Here is a 20,926-nt window from a genome sequence, read left to right on the forward strand (position 1 = left end):
CGCGGCCTGGCTACACTGACGGTTGAGGCGGACGCGTCTTGAGCGTGGTCGACCGTGGGGTCGGAACTTGTTTGGGGGGGAATGAGCCAAGGGGAAGACGCCGAGGCCAAAAGGTGAGTCCATGCCCCTGCACCGCAGCGTCGTCCCGGGAGGGCCTCCTGGAGTAGGCTGCCCTAGAAGTCGCTTCTCAGGCCCCGCCCCGGATTGTCTCGCCGCTGGCCCGGAAATAACAATCCGCGTAGTGACCCTTCGCATCTAGAAATTCGAGGCCTGGATCGGGAAGCCGGGGTTCCAGGCTAGACCCCGCCGTTCCAGTTAGCTTTTAGGAACAAGTGCCGTTGCTGCTCTGCACTTCATTTTTCCCCACAGGAGTACTCTTGGCTTCCAGGATTGTTGCAGCCCAGCTGGGAGGCGAGATGAAAAAGCGTTTTGGCCAAATCTGTTAAAAGTCTTAGGGGGTTGTCGCCCATGCAGACTCAAGGGATTTTGAGAGGCTCATGCCATCTTGATTTCTCATTAAATTATACCATTCCTCAAAAAGCTCTATGCTGAGTGAGTGGTCACAGATAGTGTCTTATTTAAGCCTTCTAAGGACCCTTGAGATAGGGATAATTGTGCCATTCTAGAGAGAAGAAACTGAGGCTCCTGGTAGACAAGTGGCTCGCTTCCTCAGTCATTTAGTAAATATTGGGGACCCACCATGAGCCTGCTAGGACGAGAACCATGATCAAAATAGGCAAGGCCCTGCCCTCTAGTAGTATACACTCTAGTGAGGGAAATAGAAGATAAAACAGTAAGTAACAGTAAATGAGCTAGAGGTGCATGGAAAGAAAAAGGTGGCCGTGTTGGAGACTGACAAGGAGCTCACTCTATTAGGGAAGCTTTCCTGAGGAGAGGATGCTTAGAGGAGGAGATCGTGACTTACCAAAGTTACGCAACTGTTTGAGTGCAAAAACCAAAATTTGAATGCATATCTTTTGGGCTGATTGCCTCTGCTCTTCCCGCTAAAAACAGTACCCTCCTGTGATACTAAGTAGCTGTTGGTGTGTCATTGCTGTTTTTAGACCTGAGAAAATTAAAAGGTCCTATCATTCAAGTCTTGTCTTAAACGTCATGTCCTGGAGAGAGGCCTGTCCTCTCCGCTAGCTCTAAAGTAGTGCAGCCCCAGTCTCCGCGTGGAATCACCCTGCTTAATTGTGTTTGCAGCACTTATCACAAATTACATCTCATTCGTTTTGTTTTTGTTTCGCCCTGCCCCTCCTGCAAGTATAAGCACCCTTTGGGCAGAGGCCTCGCTTGTCCACTGCTCTGTCCGCAGTACCTAGACAATACCTAGAAAATAGAACCCCAATAAATTTTTTTGAATGAAGGATATGTAAGAAAGGAGGAGGAATGGAAAGCGGAGAAAAGATGAAACGTTTCTCCTCCCCTGTTTCCACTCCTGGGATTTTGTTTATGTCTGTTTCACTTTTCTCTCAGGAAGTAAGAGCAAAAGCTATGGCTTATTCATTTCTCTATTGTCAGCACAAAGCCCAGGGTTCAGCAGTTGGTGGCTGCTTGTCACACATTGTTGGACAGATTGAGCACAGGAGTGGGGAAGGAAGTTCCCTTGTGTGGAGATGGATGAACACCGCCGACAAACGGCTACCTCGGGGCCACTGTGTGTGGCTTCATAGGCTGTGCCAAGATGTGGAGAGGCAATGGCAGTGTTCATGTCTGTCAGCTGTTGTTGATGGAGACAGTTCCTGTGCACTGACTTCTGAGGCACTTCTGGTTACACAGGACATGTGTTTTCTCTCGCAGGGAATTCTAAAGTCTGACACAGCCTGCCATCTTCCCAGCCCTCTTATCTTTTCTTTTTCCGCCACATTATACACTTATTAATGCTTTATTTCATAGCTGGCATCTCATTTTTGGTCCTCTCAGCAACCGTAAGTTATAAGCAGGGCAAGGTTCATTATGTAGAAATGAGGAACATGAAGCTTCGAGAGAAGTGACTTCCAGTAGAAATGCCAAAACTTGGCATTTGAAACCTGGTCTTCAGACACCAGTTCTACTCTGTCCTCTACTGTCTCCATCATAATCTTCATCTTTCTTTTTTGTCTGTGAGATGAGTCATTTCGAAAACTAAGACTAGTAGTAATTTAAGCTAATACTAATTGAATGCTTCTTAGGTGCTCTAGGTGTATTAACTCAGTGAATCTACACAACTCTTATGAGTTATTATTCCCATTTTACAGATGGGGAAACTGAAACATGGAGTGCTTAAGTAATTTGCCCAAGGTTACAGAGCTAGTAAATGGTAGAAATGGAATAACTAAGGAGAAAGTCTTCTTCCCTGTGTCTCAAAATAGTAAATATGATAATAGCTAATGTTTATTGATTATTGACTGTTTAGTAATTTTTTGACGCACTTTTATTCATCTTCACAGTGGCTCTATAAAATAAGAACTCTTATCTCCATTTATATAAATGAGGAAACAGAGGCCTAGAATGTTTAGGCCACTAAACAACCTGCTTTCAAACTCAGTTCTAACTCCAAAATATATGGCCTTAAATTTCCTATATTGCCTCTTCCACGGGAACAAGAAGTGCTACTGCTATTACCTAGCCATCTCCTTCAATGCCATTAAGACTCCCTTTCTGGTAGTTTCCAAAGCTCATTTTGGGTGATAGTTGTTAAACTGGAGCATCGCATAGTCATAGAGACTTGAGAGGCTTTGGCCTCCTGCCCAGTCAGCCTCTGGCTTCAGAAGAGGGAAGCTTTAGTTTCTACACAGAAACACGCCCCTTTCACCTTAAAAGGAAGCTTTTGCTTTCTGGCTGCCAGAGGAGCTGTCCCATGGGACTTGGTGCTGGGGCCCTGGTTGTGGAAGAACTGAGGCCTTTGAAGGACTGCCCAGGACGTGCCCTCCTTGAGTAAATGTTTGTTGAACTGAATTTGAAGTCTCCTATTCACAGTGTTTCTTTTCTCCTGCCTGAATGTTCACATTTCTTGTAGTATTTTATAGAGATTGATGGAAGCAGAAACCAAAACTCTTCCCCTGGAGAACGCGTCCATCCTGTCAGAGGGTTCCCTGCAGGAAGGACACCGGTTATGGATTGGCAACCTGGACCCCAAAATCACAGAGTAAGTCAAAGTCATCTAGATTATTACCTATAAATTGTTATATTTGCAGTGATGATGTTCAGAAGAATTTTCTAGTGTTTTAGGATATGGGTTAATCCTTTTGCTTGTGTTTTAATTGTTTTTAAAGGGGATGGATTGTTGTTATTAGCTTATCATCCTGTTATCTTGGCATTTTGTTACATTTGGGCTCTTCTATTGCAAAGACATAGAATAGCCTTTAAACTGTGACTTTTTTCTATTTGCCAAAGATGTTCTCCTGTTTTCAGCTGTTTGAATCCTTGTACCTGGTGACCAGGAAATTATTTTCTAGAATGAGCCTTGGGCACGATTCTTTCAGAATGAAAGCACAAGTGGAAGGACTCTCAGTACCTTCCCAAACAGGCAGCACTTGACTCTAATTCATGTTAAACGGCCACAGGAGGTCAGAACTGAAAGGGACCTTAGAGATCACGACAGTCCCTTTTCATTCATTCAATGAATGCATGAAACCAACTGCCCCATGCTAAGCAGTTTTCAAACTTTTAAAATCTGAGCAACCTTGTCTCAAAGCAATCAGCACCTGTATATGAAGTAAAAGCTCAGAGCTGCTCTGACTGAAGGGGAGAAGAGGCGCTCCCAAAGCCATTCGCTAACTGCTGCCCCTTCTTTAGCAGCCACATGGAGACCTCTGATATGACCAGCTCTCTTAACCCACAGTGAAGGAGACCGAGGCCCAAGAGGTGGAAGTGCCTTGCCCACCGCGGTCCCAAAGCTAATTGAATTGTTTCGACTGCCCACGCTTTCCATTGCAAATATTATAGTGGAAAGGCATTTCTTAGTAAAAAGAATGGAGAGGTTTTCCCCTCCCTCAGTTGTTCAGTAGGGGCAGAGTGCTGGTTAGTGGCAGGGTAGTAAGGATGAATGGATTGAGCTGGATGGGGACAATATTTAAAGTGAGTGTGGAGGATATCATCAGTCCTAGAAGTTACTCCTTTGTAATAGTGTTAAAAAGGAGAGAAGAGACTAAGGGACCTACAGAGTCTGGGATAAGAGGAGATACATAAAGAGGTGGAATTAAGAGGCAGGAAAAGCATTGTAAACCAATGTATCATGGCAGAAAAGGTCAGTTCCTTAAACCTGCTCAAACTCAAATCATAGAAAGGTAGATATTGCTGGCTCCCTCTGGAAACTGTGATGGTATTTAAGATGTGTTGCCCCATATTATGTGACCTTGGTATGAGGGCCCTAAAATACAGACTATTGCATCGATTGTGATTCTCTTTATGGCTCATGGCTTTGAGGATGAGTGTGTGAATCTGCCCAACCTCTCCATTAATGTGTGTTGATCAGAGACACTTTTTCCATCTAAAACCCTCGCTGAGAGCGGTGCTCCCGAGAGTGGTTTCCATTCCCACCTCTGATCATCTGGGTGGAAATCTGGAGCCTGGAAACAGTGGTCATTATTTTGGCCACAACTCCCTGTAATGAGACCCTGGTTCTAATTGTGTCCTGCTGCTTGACAGGAAGGTTCACTCGGGCATCCGCCAGCTCAGTTTATTGTCATAAGCTGGGTACATGAATGTTTTCTTCAGTTACAGCATTAATAGGAACATTGAATCAAAACTTTTCCACTGGTTTCTCTGCTCTTTTTACATCAGGCCAAAAGTGGATAACAAGTACTAACCTGCAGGTTGAGGCCTTACTGGGGCTACCTACACATATGACTAGAGATCATTTTTCCTCTTTTTCCTCTGTGGGTTTCTTATTTTTAAATGATTTTTTCCTATTAAACATATTTATTAAATAGTAACAAATCTCTTTTAAAGACATAACTATCATAGCTTATGATTAGCACGAAATGCTTAGTATAACCTCATTTAATTTACTTAATTATAGCAATGAAAGCTAACATTTTAGTATGGTAGGTCTTACAGAAATATGTGATTTCCTTCCAAGTTTTTGAACCATATAAACTTCTGGATCCTGTTCCTCTCAAGGTAGGTAATAGTTTAGACTAATTATTAAAATGTAGTTATTCGCAAACATTGAAGGGATTATATGATTAAGCTTATGTGATCTTGCGGTACCTGGTTTATACTCCAGTCTCAGAGAGTATAATTTGAATCCAGATCTCTAAACTTCTTATGACTCTTGATAGAAGTTTGCAGGGCACTCTCCAGTTTTCTTAACCTGACACCCCACCAATAAATTGCTACTAGTTCCTGCTATTTCCCATTCAGCAAAACCCTTCTTACCTCTCTTTCCTCTGCCTAGTCAGATGTTTTGCCATCCTTCTTCCTGATCTCTTTTATAAACTGATTTGAATACCTCTCATAGAAATGCTTTCTTACCTCTCGTTAGAAGACAAATTATGGTGTGTTTTTACTGTCATGAATGGTTACAGGAGTGTGCAAAACAGCAACAGTTAAAAACTTTCCCACTCAGTTTTTTGTAGTAATCCTATGTGTGTGTGCTTATTAATCATTGGCCTGAGTCGTGCTCAAGTTACAGTAGGATATCCACCTCTCCACAGCATGTGCATTAGAGTGACTGTCCATCACTCTGATGCCCTGCTTCTCGTTTATTTGTGTTCACTTTGCGGTTGCAGTGCTGCCCACTTGAGGGCCATGCTAGAGGCCAGGAATGTCGAAACCACTGACTAGATCTCAGCAATTTGGATTTAGGGGAATGATGATATGTTCTTATTTATGGAGGTGGCCCATTCCAAACCCATGTTCTTTCTACTGAATGATGGTTCCTTTCAACCGCATTATACTTCAGATTTCTTATTCATAAAGAGAATATTCAACTAAATGATCTGAACGTTTCTTCTAGCTCTGATATTGTATTAGTTCCTCTTATTTAAGCTCAAACAACCTTGTGAAGCAAATGGAACAGATATTTTCCTTCTTTATAGGAAGTTATGAGTTGACTCAGTTTTCTACTGCCTAATATAGTGCTCTTTGCCAAAATAGATAATAATTTTGATAGTCCACATAACTGAATAGTTATAACCTAAAGCATCCTATTCTAAATGTTTAAATGTAAGGGCTTCTTTTAAATTACGAGACCTAATCTAACTGTACAGTTAAAGCAACACCTCCAAATATCCTTAGTAGTGCCTTCATTAGAAAAGTTGAAAAGTTCGTGTCCTTAGATATTGTCTGTTTTCCACACTGCAGTTTCCTCTAAAAGATTGAATACCGCTTTCTTTTTCTAATATTAAGTGTGCTATGTGGAAAGCCAACCTAGTAATCATAGTGTTATGCACAAGAAGAAGCATGAGCGGGAGTAAAGCCAGGAGAAATTCTAAAAGAAGGAGCATTCTAAATGGATGGCAAATCATAAACAAAGGTAGTAATACAAAAGATTGTTGTGTGAGCAGACCTTTTTGACTGAAGGAGAGGTTGAATACTAAATGATAATGAAAATAGTTGGATACTGTCAGATTAAGACAGCCTTTAAAATTCATTCAAGCCCTGACTGGTGTAACTCATTGAATTTGAGCACGGGCCTGTGAACCAAAGGGTCCTGGTTTGATTCTCAGTCGGAGCATGTGCCTGGGGTGCAGGCCAGGTCCCCAGTAGGGGACACATGAGAGGTAACCACACATTGTTCTTTCTCCCTTTCTCCCTCCCTTCCCCATTCTCTAAAATAAATAAAATTCTTGGAAAATAAAATTCATTCAGACAAGCATGAATTTCATGTAGAAGAGATGCATTATGGGTATTTAGTAGGAGAGTGACAAAGTGATATTTTTAGAATGGTATCAACATCAGTAAGGAGGATTAATTGAAGGGGCAAAGACTGAAGATGAAGACTAGCTACAGCTCTGTCATTATATGACCTAGATAGTAACAGTGAACTTGGAGACCAGTGATGAGTCAGAGATGAAGAAAAAGTGATTGAAGAGGAATGGAGAGTTATGATGTTTCTTGCCTCAGAAATGTAAAAGAATCTCATCCACATTGACCACTGGGGTAGCTGGAGGGGAAGAAGACAATTTGGGGTATAGTAAATAAACTTGAAAGCAGCCAAGTCACCCAGGTGGAAATGTCCTGATACAGACTTCCTTGGATAATAAACTGGAATGCAAGGAAGAATAAATGCATTAACATGTCAGGGCAGTGCGTGTACTCCTGAAGAAGCCCCTCTTTCCCTGCCAGCCCATCCCTTCCTGTTTCCCATGCTGCTTTTCATGACTTAGTTTGCATGAAACAGCCCTTACTGTTTGCTTACTTAAATCCGAAACACAGTAAGACCCGTCTATTACATACAGAACATAGCGCCTAAAGTCCCGCCACATAACAATTTCTGTAAGTTTAGAAAGATTTGATTTCTTTGAAACAAAGTGTGCACCAAAAATCATATTAAATGTCATTTCTTTGACTTCCCATTGCCTACAGCATCAAAGTCAAATTCTCTCTTAGGCACAGCACTTCTCACAGCCGGTCCCCAGCCTGCCTTGCAGCCTCATCTCTTGCTGCCACTCTCTTCAGTTGATCCAATTCCTTTTCACCTTCTGTCTGTGTACTTGGCATTCACAAACCACCACCTTCCTGGCACAATTGGTCCTCTTTCTTTATGCTTACCTGTATACCTCTGTGTGCAAGCTTGCCACTGTTTTGTAACTCTTTGATTACATAGCTCTTCCAGCCAGAACTCGGGGCCCTTGAAGGCAGGGACCTGGTTGTGTTCATCTGGTTAGTCTAAGTGCCTAATACAATTTTTGACATACAGTTGTTTAAACACTTCTATAGGTTAATTACTTATCTGAGGAGGAGGAAGTAGGGACTGGATGAAAGAAGGTTAATGAATTAGCCAAAGAACATAGATGCATGACCCACAGACACAGAGAGCAGTGTGGTGATGGCTGGAGGGAAGGGGAGGCGGGGGCTGGGTGGAGGCAGGAAATAGGGGTATCTGTAATAGTGCTGAAAAGAAAAATAAATTAATTAATTTCTTTAAAAAAGGAAGGCCATTTTAAAGACCCATTACAGAAAACAGTGGTTTCGGTTGCTGGTACAGTCACTCTCCAGCTCCCCGCAGTGCAGGGCCCACGCTTCCCCTTCCCGGAGCACAGCAGACCCTGAGGAGCGGTGCGGCTCCCGCACTTGAGCAGCAGATGAAAGTGCTTGCAGATGTGAAAGCAAGAGTCTTCGGGCTTTTTTCACTATCAGCGCTCGCAGTCCCCATCTCCAGGAAGCAAAAGAGTAAACATTTCATTCCTTTTGTTTCGGTGTTCCGATAATTTCAAGGAATTATCAAACAAGAAAAGAAATCCTGGAGAAGTTGAAAGACACAGACCTAAGCAGATGTTCCTGGAATCTTAAGGTCGCAGTTCTCGGGCAAAACATGAATGTTAGCTTTTCAAAGAATAATCTGTCGGCATTTTTTTCCTGAGTAAATTAAAATTCATTTCCTAGGAAATGCCGATCGCCTTACCTTCCTGCTATTAAGCAGAATGGAGCTAATGAAAAGATGACCAGCCACAGTAGCCCTTAAGAATGTTGTTCTTTTTTTAAACGGGATTGACCCACCATTCATGGCAACTGGCATGGTGATAAGGTTTGAATGGGGGTAGTGAGTGAAATGCAGCTGTGAATTAAAGGCAGTGGGGGAGACTCTTCTAGCCCATCTGTCTGTATTTCAGAGACTTACCCTTGCTGTTCAGAAAATCAAGTAAAACCAGAAATTTGCGCTTGAGATGTCTCGCTTTCCCCTGATGAATCACCTACATTCTCACTTGCAATTGAGGTCTCCTGATGGGAGTTGAGAATTTGGAGACCAGAGGGTTGTTTTTTCTTTCAAAATAGGTCTAAAGACCAGATGAATATCCACAATATGCCTTGGGATCTTTGCATCCTGTCCCGGTAAAAGACCTGTATAGTGTCTTCCTTGCTCTACCGTGTCAGCCATCTGATCCAGGATAATGGGCTTGCTTGCCAGTGTACGTTAGTGTCAAATTTAGCATAGCGTATGATCCATTTCATACCTTTCTGCCTCCCAAAGGAGGTTCTTAGTCAAGAATAAAATCTCAATGTGTTTCTCCTAGAAAACAGTGTGAATATAAATGTGGCTGTAAGGACAGCTTTACTGACTCCCTGTGGGTTAGAATTCCCAGTAATAACAGATTTAGCATGTGGCCTGATACCTTTTTAGTATCACAGGGACAGCATTGTTTAGAGAAAGCCTTGACTCCGTTTGAATAGTGCAGAGGAAGCCAGGAGGAAGGCCAAAGGAAAAGGAAATGGGAGAGCTGTTGGTTTGTCTCACCCTTACATCAGATGACAGGAAGTCGGAATTGAGATTGACCACAGCAACCTGCTAGTCCGTGTCTGTGTGAATAACTTAAAAGCTCTGTGGAAACCAATTAAGTTTTAGAGCAAGGACTCCAAGAAGGGGACAGGGGGCAGAGTGGCAAGCAAGAGCTCACAATAAATTTCTTCCTTGGCCACTTACATTCTTTATTCAACCACACTCCAGACTACAAACTGCGCTCAGCTGCTGAGGCGGGTTAGTCACTCACAGCCAGATGGCTTATCGAATTGGCTGGAGTCCCCTCCCCTGGGTGAGACCAGCCTCAGTCCCACTGTGGCTCTGCATTGTCCTGATGCCCAGTCACATGAGGAATTGGAACTCTCAAGCATTTAATAATGGAAGTGCCACTAGCTATGACTTGGTTTTGGGCAGAGTTTCTCACAAGGGCAATTTGAGTCTAATGACTGTAAAATCTAATAGGGAAGTCTTTCAGGGCTATTTTGTGTGTGTGAATATGTATGTATTTTTTACTTCAGTTTTGAGATACGGTAGGCTTTCCCTTTTGAAGTGTGGGAGTCTGTGTCTGATGGAATTGTAGTTATTCACAAATACTATTTCATCGCCAAGAAATTAAAAATAAATAAATTGACACTATTTTTGAGCTTTTCTCCAAAAGAAAAACAAATGGTGCTTGTGGGCCAGGCAGCTGTTTGTTAGGCGTGGTTTCTGTTTGGTGTTTTGTGCTGGACAGATGCACAGTCATGACCATTCCAGTTCCCTTTCCAAATAGAGGCAAACAGCTCTGTTTGCCAAACAAACTAACACAGCCGTTTGGAGGAAGGCGGCGGGGGCGGCAGATTTTCTCCCTGGGGTAAACTCTCCTGCTTTTATCTCACACTTCAGGCTCATTGGCCAGCGAACTCCCAGAGCGCACTCATGGGCTGTCCTTTCTCCACAGATACCACCTCCTGAAGCTCCTCCAGAAGTTTGGCACAGTGAAGCAGTTTGACTTCCTCTTCCACAAGTCGGGTGCTTTGGAGGGACAGCCTAGAGGGTACTGTTTCGTGAACTTTGAAACTAAACAGGTAATTGAACCTTCCCCAGCTCACAGTACTTAGACTCTCTCCTAAGTATTTGTGTGTGTCTCTTAACTACTAGAATAGCAGTTCCTTGTGGGCAGGAGCCACGTCTGATTCATCCCTGTGTACCTTGCCCTGAGTCCTAAAGGGGATCCTTGGTTAACAAATGAACTAGTGAATAATTTCCAAAATCGACCCTCCTTAGACTTGCGGACGCGGGCAGCTGACCTGCTTTTCTGATCAGACGCTTCGAGATGCCCACATTAAACACGTGGACGTCCTCCTCCCGGTTCTGTTTTGTTTTTCCTTTAGTGGCTGGCCAACAAAGCCTCCTCCCCTTTCCGTAGTTTTGCCCTGTGGGGCAGAAGCCCTCCCTGTCTGTGGTGAGCCACCCACAGACTGTTTTATTTTAATTTCTTAAGAATTTGCCCTTCTCAGTGTCTCAGAATAAATGCGTACAAATTTGAATATGTACAGGGGAAGATTTCCAGCCTCAATCATGATATATATGTGTATCTCAGTCCTCTCCACAACTTTATTAGTTTTATGTGAGAGCATGCCTAGGTATTATTTTGTTAATAATAATTGTATCTGACCCTGGCTGGTGTAGCTCAGTGGGTTGGGCATAGTCCCGCAGAGTGAAATGTTGCCAATTCGATTCCTGGTCAGGGCATATGTCTGGGTTGCGGACCAGGTCCCCAACTGGGGACGTGCAAGAGATGACTGATCGATGTTTCTCTTGCACAGCAATGTTTCTGCCCTCTCTTTCTCCCTTCCTTCCCCTCTCTAAAAATAAATAATCTTAAATTTAAAAAATAATTAGTATATCTGGATTTTTTAATTATAAAAGTAAAGCATGTTTGTTGTAGATAAGTGACTTATCAGCCTAGTACCCAGAAATAATCATGGTTAATATTTAGTTATGTTTCTGGTCTCTTCTTTCTTCACACTCTGACAAACAAAACAACTCTGGAAGACTTCCTACATATGCACACATAAACACATGTATGGCTTTATAACACATGAATGGGATCATATGATCCTGTTCACACAAAGTATACTAAATGGTTTTCTGTCGCCTGATACATAGCAACATTCTATATCATGATATTGTAGTTTCTCTGGTGTAGATATAAATATGTAAAAATTCATCAACCTGTATCTTTACTATTTATACAGTTTTTAGATATAACTTAGACCTTAATTTAAAAACTAATCAACAAGATTTTTGATGACTGCATATTTCACTATACGACCAAGTGTTATTTGACTAATTGTTAGCTATTTAGGCTCTCCCCAGTGATTCACAAGTATAAATGATGCATAGTGATAGATTTATAATTCTATGTGCATATTTACTACATTCAGGAAGATGGTGTGGTGTCATGCATGTGTCATGCATGTTTTTCCTCAATATAACTACCACATTGTTGTTAAGAAATATGTGTCAGCATGTTCTGAGATGTCATTTGTCCTGACCAGTGCTGGGGATTTCATTTTTGCAGTCATGTTAGGCAATAAGCGACACATTGCTGTTCTAATAGTTCAAGCTTTGGGGGAGCTGAAAGAATGCCTGATACAGTTACCATTTTAAATACTTTATTTTTTCTCAGCGATGAAGTGTGCTGAGGATTCTTACAGACTACGAAGTTGGTGGTCTTGCCAGGGGCAGATGTTGGTTTAAAAACACTGGACTGGAGGTCACAGAGCCTCGCTGCTATTTCTGGCTTTTTTTTACGTGTTAACTTTAGGCAAGTCTCTCAACCTCTTTGGCCTCAGTGTTCACCTAAAAATGAGGATTAAAAACCTACCACCTTCTTCCCTTATAGGAAGTTGAGAGACTAGATGAGAGTGTGTATGAAAACATAACTGGCATTTAATAAGTGTTAACTATAAGAACTTGAAACAAGGTTCGGAAACAGGAAATTATTTCTTAAACCATTTGTGCCCTGTTGGCATCTTATTACTGCTTATGCTACAGAATTAACAGGGAGTGCCATGTAAATTCTAACTCACTAAATGAAACTTAAAAATAAAATGTCTCACTTATCTATCCCTTTAACTTTGCATGCTTCAGGGAGGCCAGGGTGCCAGTGACCATCTTATATCTGACACATAGCAGGCACTCAGTATTTGTTGAATGCCATACTGCTCCAGAGGGGTAAGACAGTCACCGGTAAAACCAGACTGGAGTGCCTGCTGGTCTTACACTGAGGGCTCAGACAGATACACTGTCTCTGTTTCTCTTCTCGTTCTGTAGCAGCTCCTTCACCCCCAGTAAACATGGATTACTCTTGGCCAAATGCCTCATGGATACAGATGGAGCAGCGAAGATTTGGCAGGGTGGAAAAGTACAGCCAGGCTTCCTGGGAAGGTCCTAGAGTGCCTGTTATCCAGCCTCAGGAATTCCTTTCAGCCTTGTTCCTCCTGTATCTGATAGGGAAAGGGCCAGGGGACTTCTGGCTCTGAAAGCCAGGTGCACAGATTGGCTCACACAGACACCTTGCCTGCAGACTCTGACTCACTCCTGCTTTTTCCGGCCTGGTTTTCTTTACTCCTGTATATATCCTTTGAGGCAGGCCATTACTCTTTCTCACTTTGGACCCAGGGAATATGACCCCCTAGTCCAGGATTCAGTTGCAGGGGCAATACTATTTCTGGACCTAGTAGGTGCTGCCCTGACTAACAGAAGGGTGTAGAAAGGTGTCACCTAATAAGAACAGTGCCATTAGCTAACACTGGTTAAGTGTTTCCAATATGCTCCATGCTTTACATGTGCTCTTATACCCCTTACATACCATTGAGGAACCAAAAAAAAAAATGTTATCCAGATGTTACAGGTAAAAAAGCTAACATTCAGAGGTTGACTAACTTGCCAAATACTACACCGCCAGTAATTGACAGAGCCAGGATTTGGATTTGGGTTTGACTGGCGGAAAAAAAAAACAAACAACTCATATTCTCTTGATTTTTCTGCTTTTTTAACTATTATAAACGTCTTGCCAGTTGTTTACCAAAAGCAGTTTGGCTAGAAATTCAGCCATGGAAACTAGTGAAGCCCTTATGAACAGCTAGGTGGGCATTTGAACTGTTGATTGACTGTCACCTCTCTCCTGGACAGGAAGCAGAGCAAGCCATCCAGTGTCTCAATGGCAAGCTGGCTCTATCCAAAAAACTGGTGGTGCGATGGGCCCATGCTCAGGTCAAGGTAAGTCTGGTACACTAGAAAAACAGCCACAGCTCATCCTGACTGAGTCTTCCGAAAGACAGTGGTCCACTCACCCATTTGCATCCCAGTCTCTGCACATCTGGAGCAGCCATACATTGGTCTCCTACTTGTATTTACCATGTGTGTTGGCAGATTCTTCTTTTGAGAAACATCTCAGGAGGGATTAAGTTCCTTCATTGTTTCCCTCCACATACCCACAGATTCTGGTTTTGATTGATTTTTCCATGTGGCTGATGTATATACTCAGACCTCTATCTTTTTTTTTTTTTTTTTTTTTGGTGCAGTGATTCTTTGGAGAGGAAAAATGTATTTATTTTTTAAATTAGTTGCTTTAGGCATTATTAGACTCTCCCCAGCCTCTTAATTCTGTAAAGAGTTTGAATGTTTATTCTAAATGCTTGAGAAATGGTCTGTTTGCATGAGTGCTCAAAGCACTGGCATCTCATTACGCCACTTATTTTCAGTTATTTTGGGACTTTGCAGTGCCTGTATTGTCTTCAAGGCCAGAGAAGTGGCACACTGCCTTATTCGTCTTGCAGGCAGTCTCTTGGGAGAATGCACTGGAAAAGCTGTGACCATTTTAAAAAATGAATAGTTTTCTGCCCTAGCCAGCCCAGAGGTGGTGAAGTACGGGGACTGGAGTAACCCCAAGTGTTGATTCCCTTCCTTCTGCAGTGAGCTCTTGGCAAGACCTGTCTGCGAAAAGATTTGTGACAGTTAAAAATGGAGCTTCAGTTTTTAGCTATATATAGCCTGGGTTTTCGATCAGAGACGCTCTACCCAACAGGCTTTCCAGTCGAGTCAGAAATGAAACATTTGAGCTCAGTGTCCAAGCTGAGACACAGCTTTGGATTCTGACAAATATTTCAGGTAGTCGGTCCCAGTATCTCAATTTCTAGGGCACATTACCTTGAAAATAGGAACAACAAGGAGAATTACCAAAAGCTTTTTTACTTAAAAGAAAATCAAGCCTGCCCTGGCTGGTGGGGCTCAGTGGATTGAGCGCCAGCCAGCAAACCAAAGGGTCACCGGTTCAATTCCCAGTCAGGGCCCATGCCTGGGTTGCAGGCCAGATTCCTGGTTAGGGGCATGCAAGAGGCAACCAATCTGTGTATCTCTTACATGTAGATATTTCTCTCCCTCTCTTCCCCTCTCAAAAAATAAATAAAATCTTTAAAAAATATATTTGAGAAATCAAGTCTCATTTGCCAAACTGGCTATTATTTTCTCATTCTGCATCTCGTTGAAGAGGCATGCAGGAGAAATCATTCTTCGTCCCTGCTCTCATTTGAGACTGTGCGCCCCACACTTCCCTTCTCCTGCGATTGTGTTTGACCACCAGAGGCTCCTGATTGCTCTGTCATATTATTTTTACTTTTTACAAGAAGTATGTAATTATCTCACATCGAATTAAACTGCTCTTTTACTGGAGAATGTTTTTAGTAGCAGTGGCTGAAAGCTGTTACTATTTTTCTTCTCCACTCAGGCCTGTTAGGAGTTGAATGTTATGCTGGGTACTTTGCAAAAATCTAGCAAAATTTTTAAGTGTTTTGGATGAAGCAAAATAAATATGGTAAGAGGTGATACCTGACCATTGAAATAAGAATGTCAGAGGGCAGTCCTGCTGTGTATCTGTACCATCTGTGAAATTGAAACTTGAAATTCTTTCCCTACTGAATAAGGAAGACTAATGGCTGGATGGGAGACTTCTTCTAAACTTCTTTTTCTAAATGTATAGCATAGCTTTAAGCCAAAACCGTGTGGAATTTTGCATTAATGCTCAATGTAAAGGCAGCCCTACAATCATCTAGAAATGAGCCGATGAAACACTGATGGGGTTGGAATGTCCGAGCCCCTGCTCTGCAGCAGAGGGCTGGTTTTTGTCCAGGCCAGTGAGTCCCCTTTCCCTTCCTTTCAGAGATACGATCATAACAAGAATGATAAGATCCTCCCGATCAGCCTTGAGCCGTCCTCCAGCACTGAGCCCACTCAGTCCAACCTCAGGTAAGACGGTGTGCTGCAGGAGACACGGGCACCTGTGCGCAAGCTGGACCTATTTCCTTGCCCCAAACCTTCACTCCTACTCTGGTAACTCTTCAGACTCTGAATTGAGAATAGTGCTAACTTCTGACAAATTCAGAGATGTGATAAGTTAATCTTCAGAATGTGTACATTTCCTCTCTTCCCATCCCCCCCACTTATCGAATTCATTCAGAAAAGATTGGATATACCTACCACATAGCAGCCATTGTGCTTGGCACTGGAAATACAAAGGTGTACCAGACACAGCCTCTACCCTAAAAGTAAGCCTTTTAAACGAGGCCTGCGTCTCTTTGGCATTTGTCCTTGCACACTAATTCCTCCCCAACTGTGAATTCCTTTATACAGAATTTTTGGTCGCAGCACTTTAATTCTATGTACCATTTCAACAACTCTAACAGTTTGGTACTCATAGGAACAAATTGTTGGTTACTTCTTTGGAGTTAATTCAAAACAGAAGGAACTAAAGGTTGGGTAGAGAAAGGGGAAGTTAAATGCATGGTTGAGCACAAGTAGAGTTTTGGGTTTTAAGGGGGTTGTTTTTGCACTGTAGCCTTGGGAGACATTTTAACAATAACAATAGTCATGATTTATTGAGCTTACTATGAAGCAAGCAGGGTGCTAAACACTTTACATGCCATATGTCATTTAATTATAAAATTCTGGTAAAAGTCCTGTTACACTCATTTTATGTAAGAGGAAACTGAATCTTAGAAGGGTAAAATATCTTGGCCAAGAGCACGCAGTTAGCAGATAGCAGAGTCCACATTTAAAGCCAGTTTTACTGGACTTCAAAATTCAGTGTTTTAGTTAATACTTCAGAGGAAGTCCAGATTGTAAATGCAGGGCTACAGTTCAGAAAGCCTGCTCCAGGGGAGGGAAAGAAGATACGTGAAGGAGTGTCAATTTTTATAAGGATTAGAAATCAGTACTCAGTCATAAAGTCAGGAGAGCAGTGCCTGTTTGGATAAAAGTCCAGACAGAAAACAAACAGAAGAGCCGTTCTCGAAGATCATGTGCACCAAACAGCAGATGCACAGCTGCCTGTTGTGGAAGGAGATCCTGAGATGTTTTAGGAGGGATAAAGCTGGTAGATTACAGTTATTTTCATTACTAATTAAAGTTTAATATCATTGGTATTTCTTAATTTTGTGCTGTTTCTTGTTTTTGCACTTCTCAGAGATTAAAAAAAATTATAGTGACTCCTGTAGATTCACTGGGAACGTGTATCCACAATGCCACATTCCCCTAAGACTGAGCCTCCTTGGTTCCAGTTTGGTGCCCGTGCAGTTCCCACAAATCTGACTCCTCCTCAGAAAGGGTTTACTGCATTTTTGCTGGGCAATCTTCATGTTACAGGGAACGTGTCCTTGGTGTCTTTTTTTCCTTGTTTGCTCTTTTTACTAGATAACCTAGTGTTTTCCATTTATTTTTTCAGCCAAAGAACCTCAGCTTATATCTTTCTGTTAGCTTCTATGCCTAACTAGAGGCAGTTTCCCCGAGACTCGTACGGGGTGAATGTCTGGCTGTCCCACTAATGAAGGCAGTGCCAGAGTACGTCTTGGCAATATCTCAGTGTTCTTTTTTATTGTAACGTAGCTTTCTGACTTACATTGCTCACATAAAATTTGAGCATGTGCAGAAGATGAATACCCTTTGAGGAGATCTAAAAGGCCACGTGTATGTTCTCTTCCAAGTTCCTCTCCCTAACTGGAGACCATGGACAGCAGCAAGAATGGAAAAGAGAGGGAGCCAGGGCCAGAGGAGTCCCACTGCCTGAGCGCATTCTGGTCCAAGGCAGCAGTGACCTTGATCAGGATGGAATTCCTTACAACTTCTGCAGTGTCCCCTCAGTCCCTCCCCCTAACACAGGGCTGCTTAGCTCCCAGCCTGATGGAAAGGAAAAAGTGAGGCTTGAGTTCTGACTCTGCAGTTTGTTGGCTGTGTGAAACGGGGCAAATCGCTACCTTTCTGCATTTGATTCTTTACCTGCGAAATGTGGGCACAGTGCTCACCTCATTAGAAGTCTCTGTAAACGATAATTATAAACACACATTTGTCAGATGTACAGCTACCTCGTTAGAAGAGACTGGATAGGATTTCCAGGATGGGTGGGTTGTTTTTTGTTTGTTTGTTTTTTTGCTATTACTCAGTGATTTGACAGGTGATACATGTGATAGTTACTAGAATAGGCTTTGGAGTCAAAATCCAACCGGTACCACTCACTGGCTGCGTCTAACACAGTCTAAGCTGACCTCGGTAAGAATATAACGTGCCTTACCATGTTGCTTTCAATGCTACGTGAACTATTTTTTTCCAGTTTTTCAGTGTACAGTTCAGTGGTGTTAAATATATTCATGATGTCATGCAACCACCCCTGCTGTCCACCTCCATAATTCTTGTCTTCTTACAAAATTGAGACTCCACACCCACTAAACAATGACCCCTCATTCCCACCTCTCCCCACCCCCTGGCAGCCACCACCCTGCTTTCTGTCTGTGATTTTGACCGAGTATCTCATATTAACTGCAATCAGTGTTTGTCTTTTTGTGACTAGCTTTTTTCATTCAGCATAATGTCCTCAAGATTTATCCAAGTTGTAAAATGTCAGAATTTTCTTTCTTTTTTAAGGCTGAATAATGTTTTAAAATGTATTACGTATTATATTTTGCTTATGCATCCACCTATCAATGGACGCTTGGTTTACGTCCACATCTTAACTATTTGGAATAATGCTGTTTACAAACAAGGATGCACAAGCACCTGTTCCAGACCCTGCTTTCAGTTCCAACAGAAGTTATTTCTGAGGGCCCACTCTCTGCCAAGACATAGTGTGTGTGTCTTCAGATCAAATGTGACAAGATGAAAAGTACTCCTAACAGTGTCTGGGCTTGTAGAAAAACCTAACAGGTGGTTCAGGCTTACCTGCTTCTGAAGACGAGAGCCTCAGTCGTTATTGTGTGCACTTTGTCTGTGAAGTCTTCGAATGTTCCCGCTTGAGCATCCTGTTGCTTTTCTGGCATGAATGAGAGGTACAAGGACAATGAAATATCCACTATTTTCTGAATGCACCCAGGCCCACTCTGACCCTCTGCTTGTCCTTTTTCCAGTGTCACTGCAAAGATAAAAGCCATCGAAGCAAAGCTGAAGATGATGGCAGAAAATCCCGATGCCGAATACCCAGCAGCACCTGTTTATTCCTACTTTAAGCCGCCAGACAAAAAAAGGACTACTCCTTACTCCAGAACAGCTTGGAAATCTCGAAGATGATGGTCACGAATCACCGCAGCAGCAAAAGCATATCGGTCTCCACACCTGAAATCCTCTCTGCCTTTGTACTTTGTGGATGTGACTGGTACTATAATGGAGCACAATCACATGTTAGAATAGAGTTTGGTAAAATAACATTTTTGGATGTTCCTATGGATGTTTCTACCCTGAAGTATGTGTGGAATTGAGCATCATCCAGAATAAACAGGATTGTATCCAAAATTGTGATTTGAACACTGGGATCCTCTGGTTGTCTGGTTTGTTTGGATTTGTAACTCCAGAAACACTGTATCATGTGCCAGAGAGAAAGGCAAACTAAAAAAATGTTATTATTTAAATCAGGAAACTAAATTTATTATTGTCTTTCTTAAAAGAAAATAGAACGTTTTTCTGGGCTCAAGTGTCTTTACAGCATGAAGGAGACAGGGAGGGAAGTGAGAGGTTTTGAGTCATGTTCGGAACTGTGGTTCCAGAATTCACTGGGAATCCCTCCAACTGGACTGAAAAGGAAAAAGTTCTTGGCAAAAGGGAGCTGGTTCTTTGAGTAAGTGTTGTGGTAATCTGTTTAAGAATTATGCTTATTGTTTTAAAATCCCAATTAGGAAAAATATGATGTATATCTTAAAATTGTGCCAACAAAACTGTAGACTCAAATTTAGCATTTTGTACTACAATGGAAGTTCTATTTGGAAATCCAACTTTTATTCTATAGTGATCATTTTTTAAAAATCTAAATAATCCTGCCTTCTATACCCAATAGCATTAGTAACACGGGACTTTTAAAATGCACTTAGTTACTGCATGAGGTTGTTTTTACAGCATGAGATGTTCTGTTTGGAATTGTGTCACGGTCACTCTAAATAGGAAAAGAAAATATCTTTGAAAACCTAGACGTTTCTGTATTGATCTCTGTCAGACATTATTACTGATCATTGTTTAGGGGTCTGAGTAGGAGAAACTGTCTTGTGCCGGGCAAGGGGGGGGCCCGTGCAGGGCACAGGCTCTGCTCCAGCACCTGGATGGTGGCGCCCTCCTGTTCTGTGTAGTTTTTAAAGGCTTGAAAGACTGCATGACTCACAGCGACAAGGAGAGAAAGATAAATCCTGTGCGTTTGAGAGTGTGCTTAGTTTGTGCCGTTTTGGTGCTGGGTCGACAGGCCATTTCGCTGGGTCGCACTGTCGTTTGTTTACCAGGTAAATCTATTTTTTTTTTTTTTTACCTTAGGTGTCATTCTTAGTGATTACAGACTTTTTTTTTTTTACCATTATCCTTAGCAAGAGGAAGCTTTCACTATAAGTCTTCCTGTGAGCATACATGAATTTAAGACACTTGATCCAAAATGTCAGCATAGTGAGGTTTCAGAGTTCACAGAATGAGTTCAGAGAATTTCTTGCCATATTTCCCAAGGTAAATCTTTTTTAGATATCTTTAGGTATTCAGTACTTTCTGCGTTTAGTAGCTCTATGATGCAAATAACTCTCCTTCCATTTGGGGGACGGTTCAGGGGGTGGAAGCATCATGTCCCATCCTTTTGGTGACCTTCTTAAAGTACAGAATTCACCATTTTGTCCTCGAGTCTTCAAAGGGTTGTGGTGAAATAGGACTTACTTAATGCAAAATAGTCTTCTATTTTTAATAGGAACTTAGAAAATACTTGACTTTGAATATCTCGAGTTGTTTCCTTTAGACACCAGAACTATTTATTTGTATTTAAAGCAATGTTTATTATTTGTACCAACTCTTACACCTCTGTGTGAATAAATGTGAGACTGTGCGGTTGTGTCTTCTCTCATCTCTTTTCTGGAGCAGACCGCAGTTCCCCAGTGGGCCCGTTTTCCCTCAGGACTTGGGCTGGGGGTGGGGCTGCAGGGCCAGGGGGTGGCAGGGGCAGCAGGGGGGGCGCCACATCTGCAGGCTTCCCTGCGGAAGGCTTGGCTA

The 20,926-nt window shown here is 42.3% G+C and overlaps 1 protein-coding gene across 1 annotated transcript; it reads left to right on the forward strand.

Moving 5' to 3' along the window:
- Positions 1 to 4: 4 nt before the first annotated feature.
- RBM18 (RNA binding motif protein 18) lies at positions 5 to 20,762 on the forward strand. Its single transcript, XM_037142191.2, has 6 exons — positions 5 to 113; positions 3,002 to 3,130; positions 10,329 to 10,455; positions 13,571 to 13,657; positions 15,597 to 15,682; positions 18,829 to 20,762. The coding sequence occupies exons 2-6, from the start codon at positions 3,018 to 3,020 to the stop codon at positions 18,986 to 18,988; spliced, it is 573 nt and encodes a 190-aa protein (XP_036998086.1). The 5' UTR covers positions 5 to 113; positions 3,002 to 3,017; the 3' UTR covers positions 18,989 to 20,762.
- Positions 20,763 to 20,926: the final 164 nt, after the last annotated feature.

This window comes from Artibeus jamaicensis, unplaced genomic scaffold, assembly GCF_021234435.1.
Source record: "Artibeus jamaicensis isolate MK-2021 breed Jamaican fruit bat unplaced genomic scaffold, CSHL_Jam_final scaffold_1964, whole genome shotgun sequence".
In the NCBI taxonomy this organism is placed as follows: domain Eukaryota; kingdom Metazoa; phylum Chordata; class Mammalia; order Chiroptera; family Phyllostomidae; genus Artibeus; species Artibeus jamaicensis.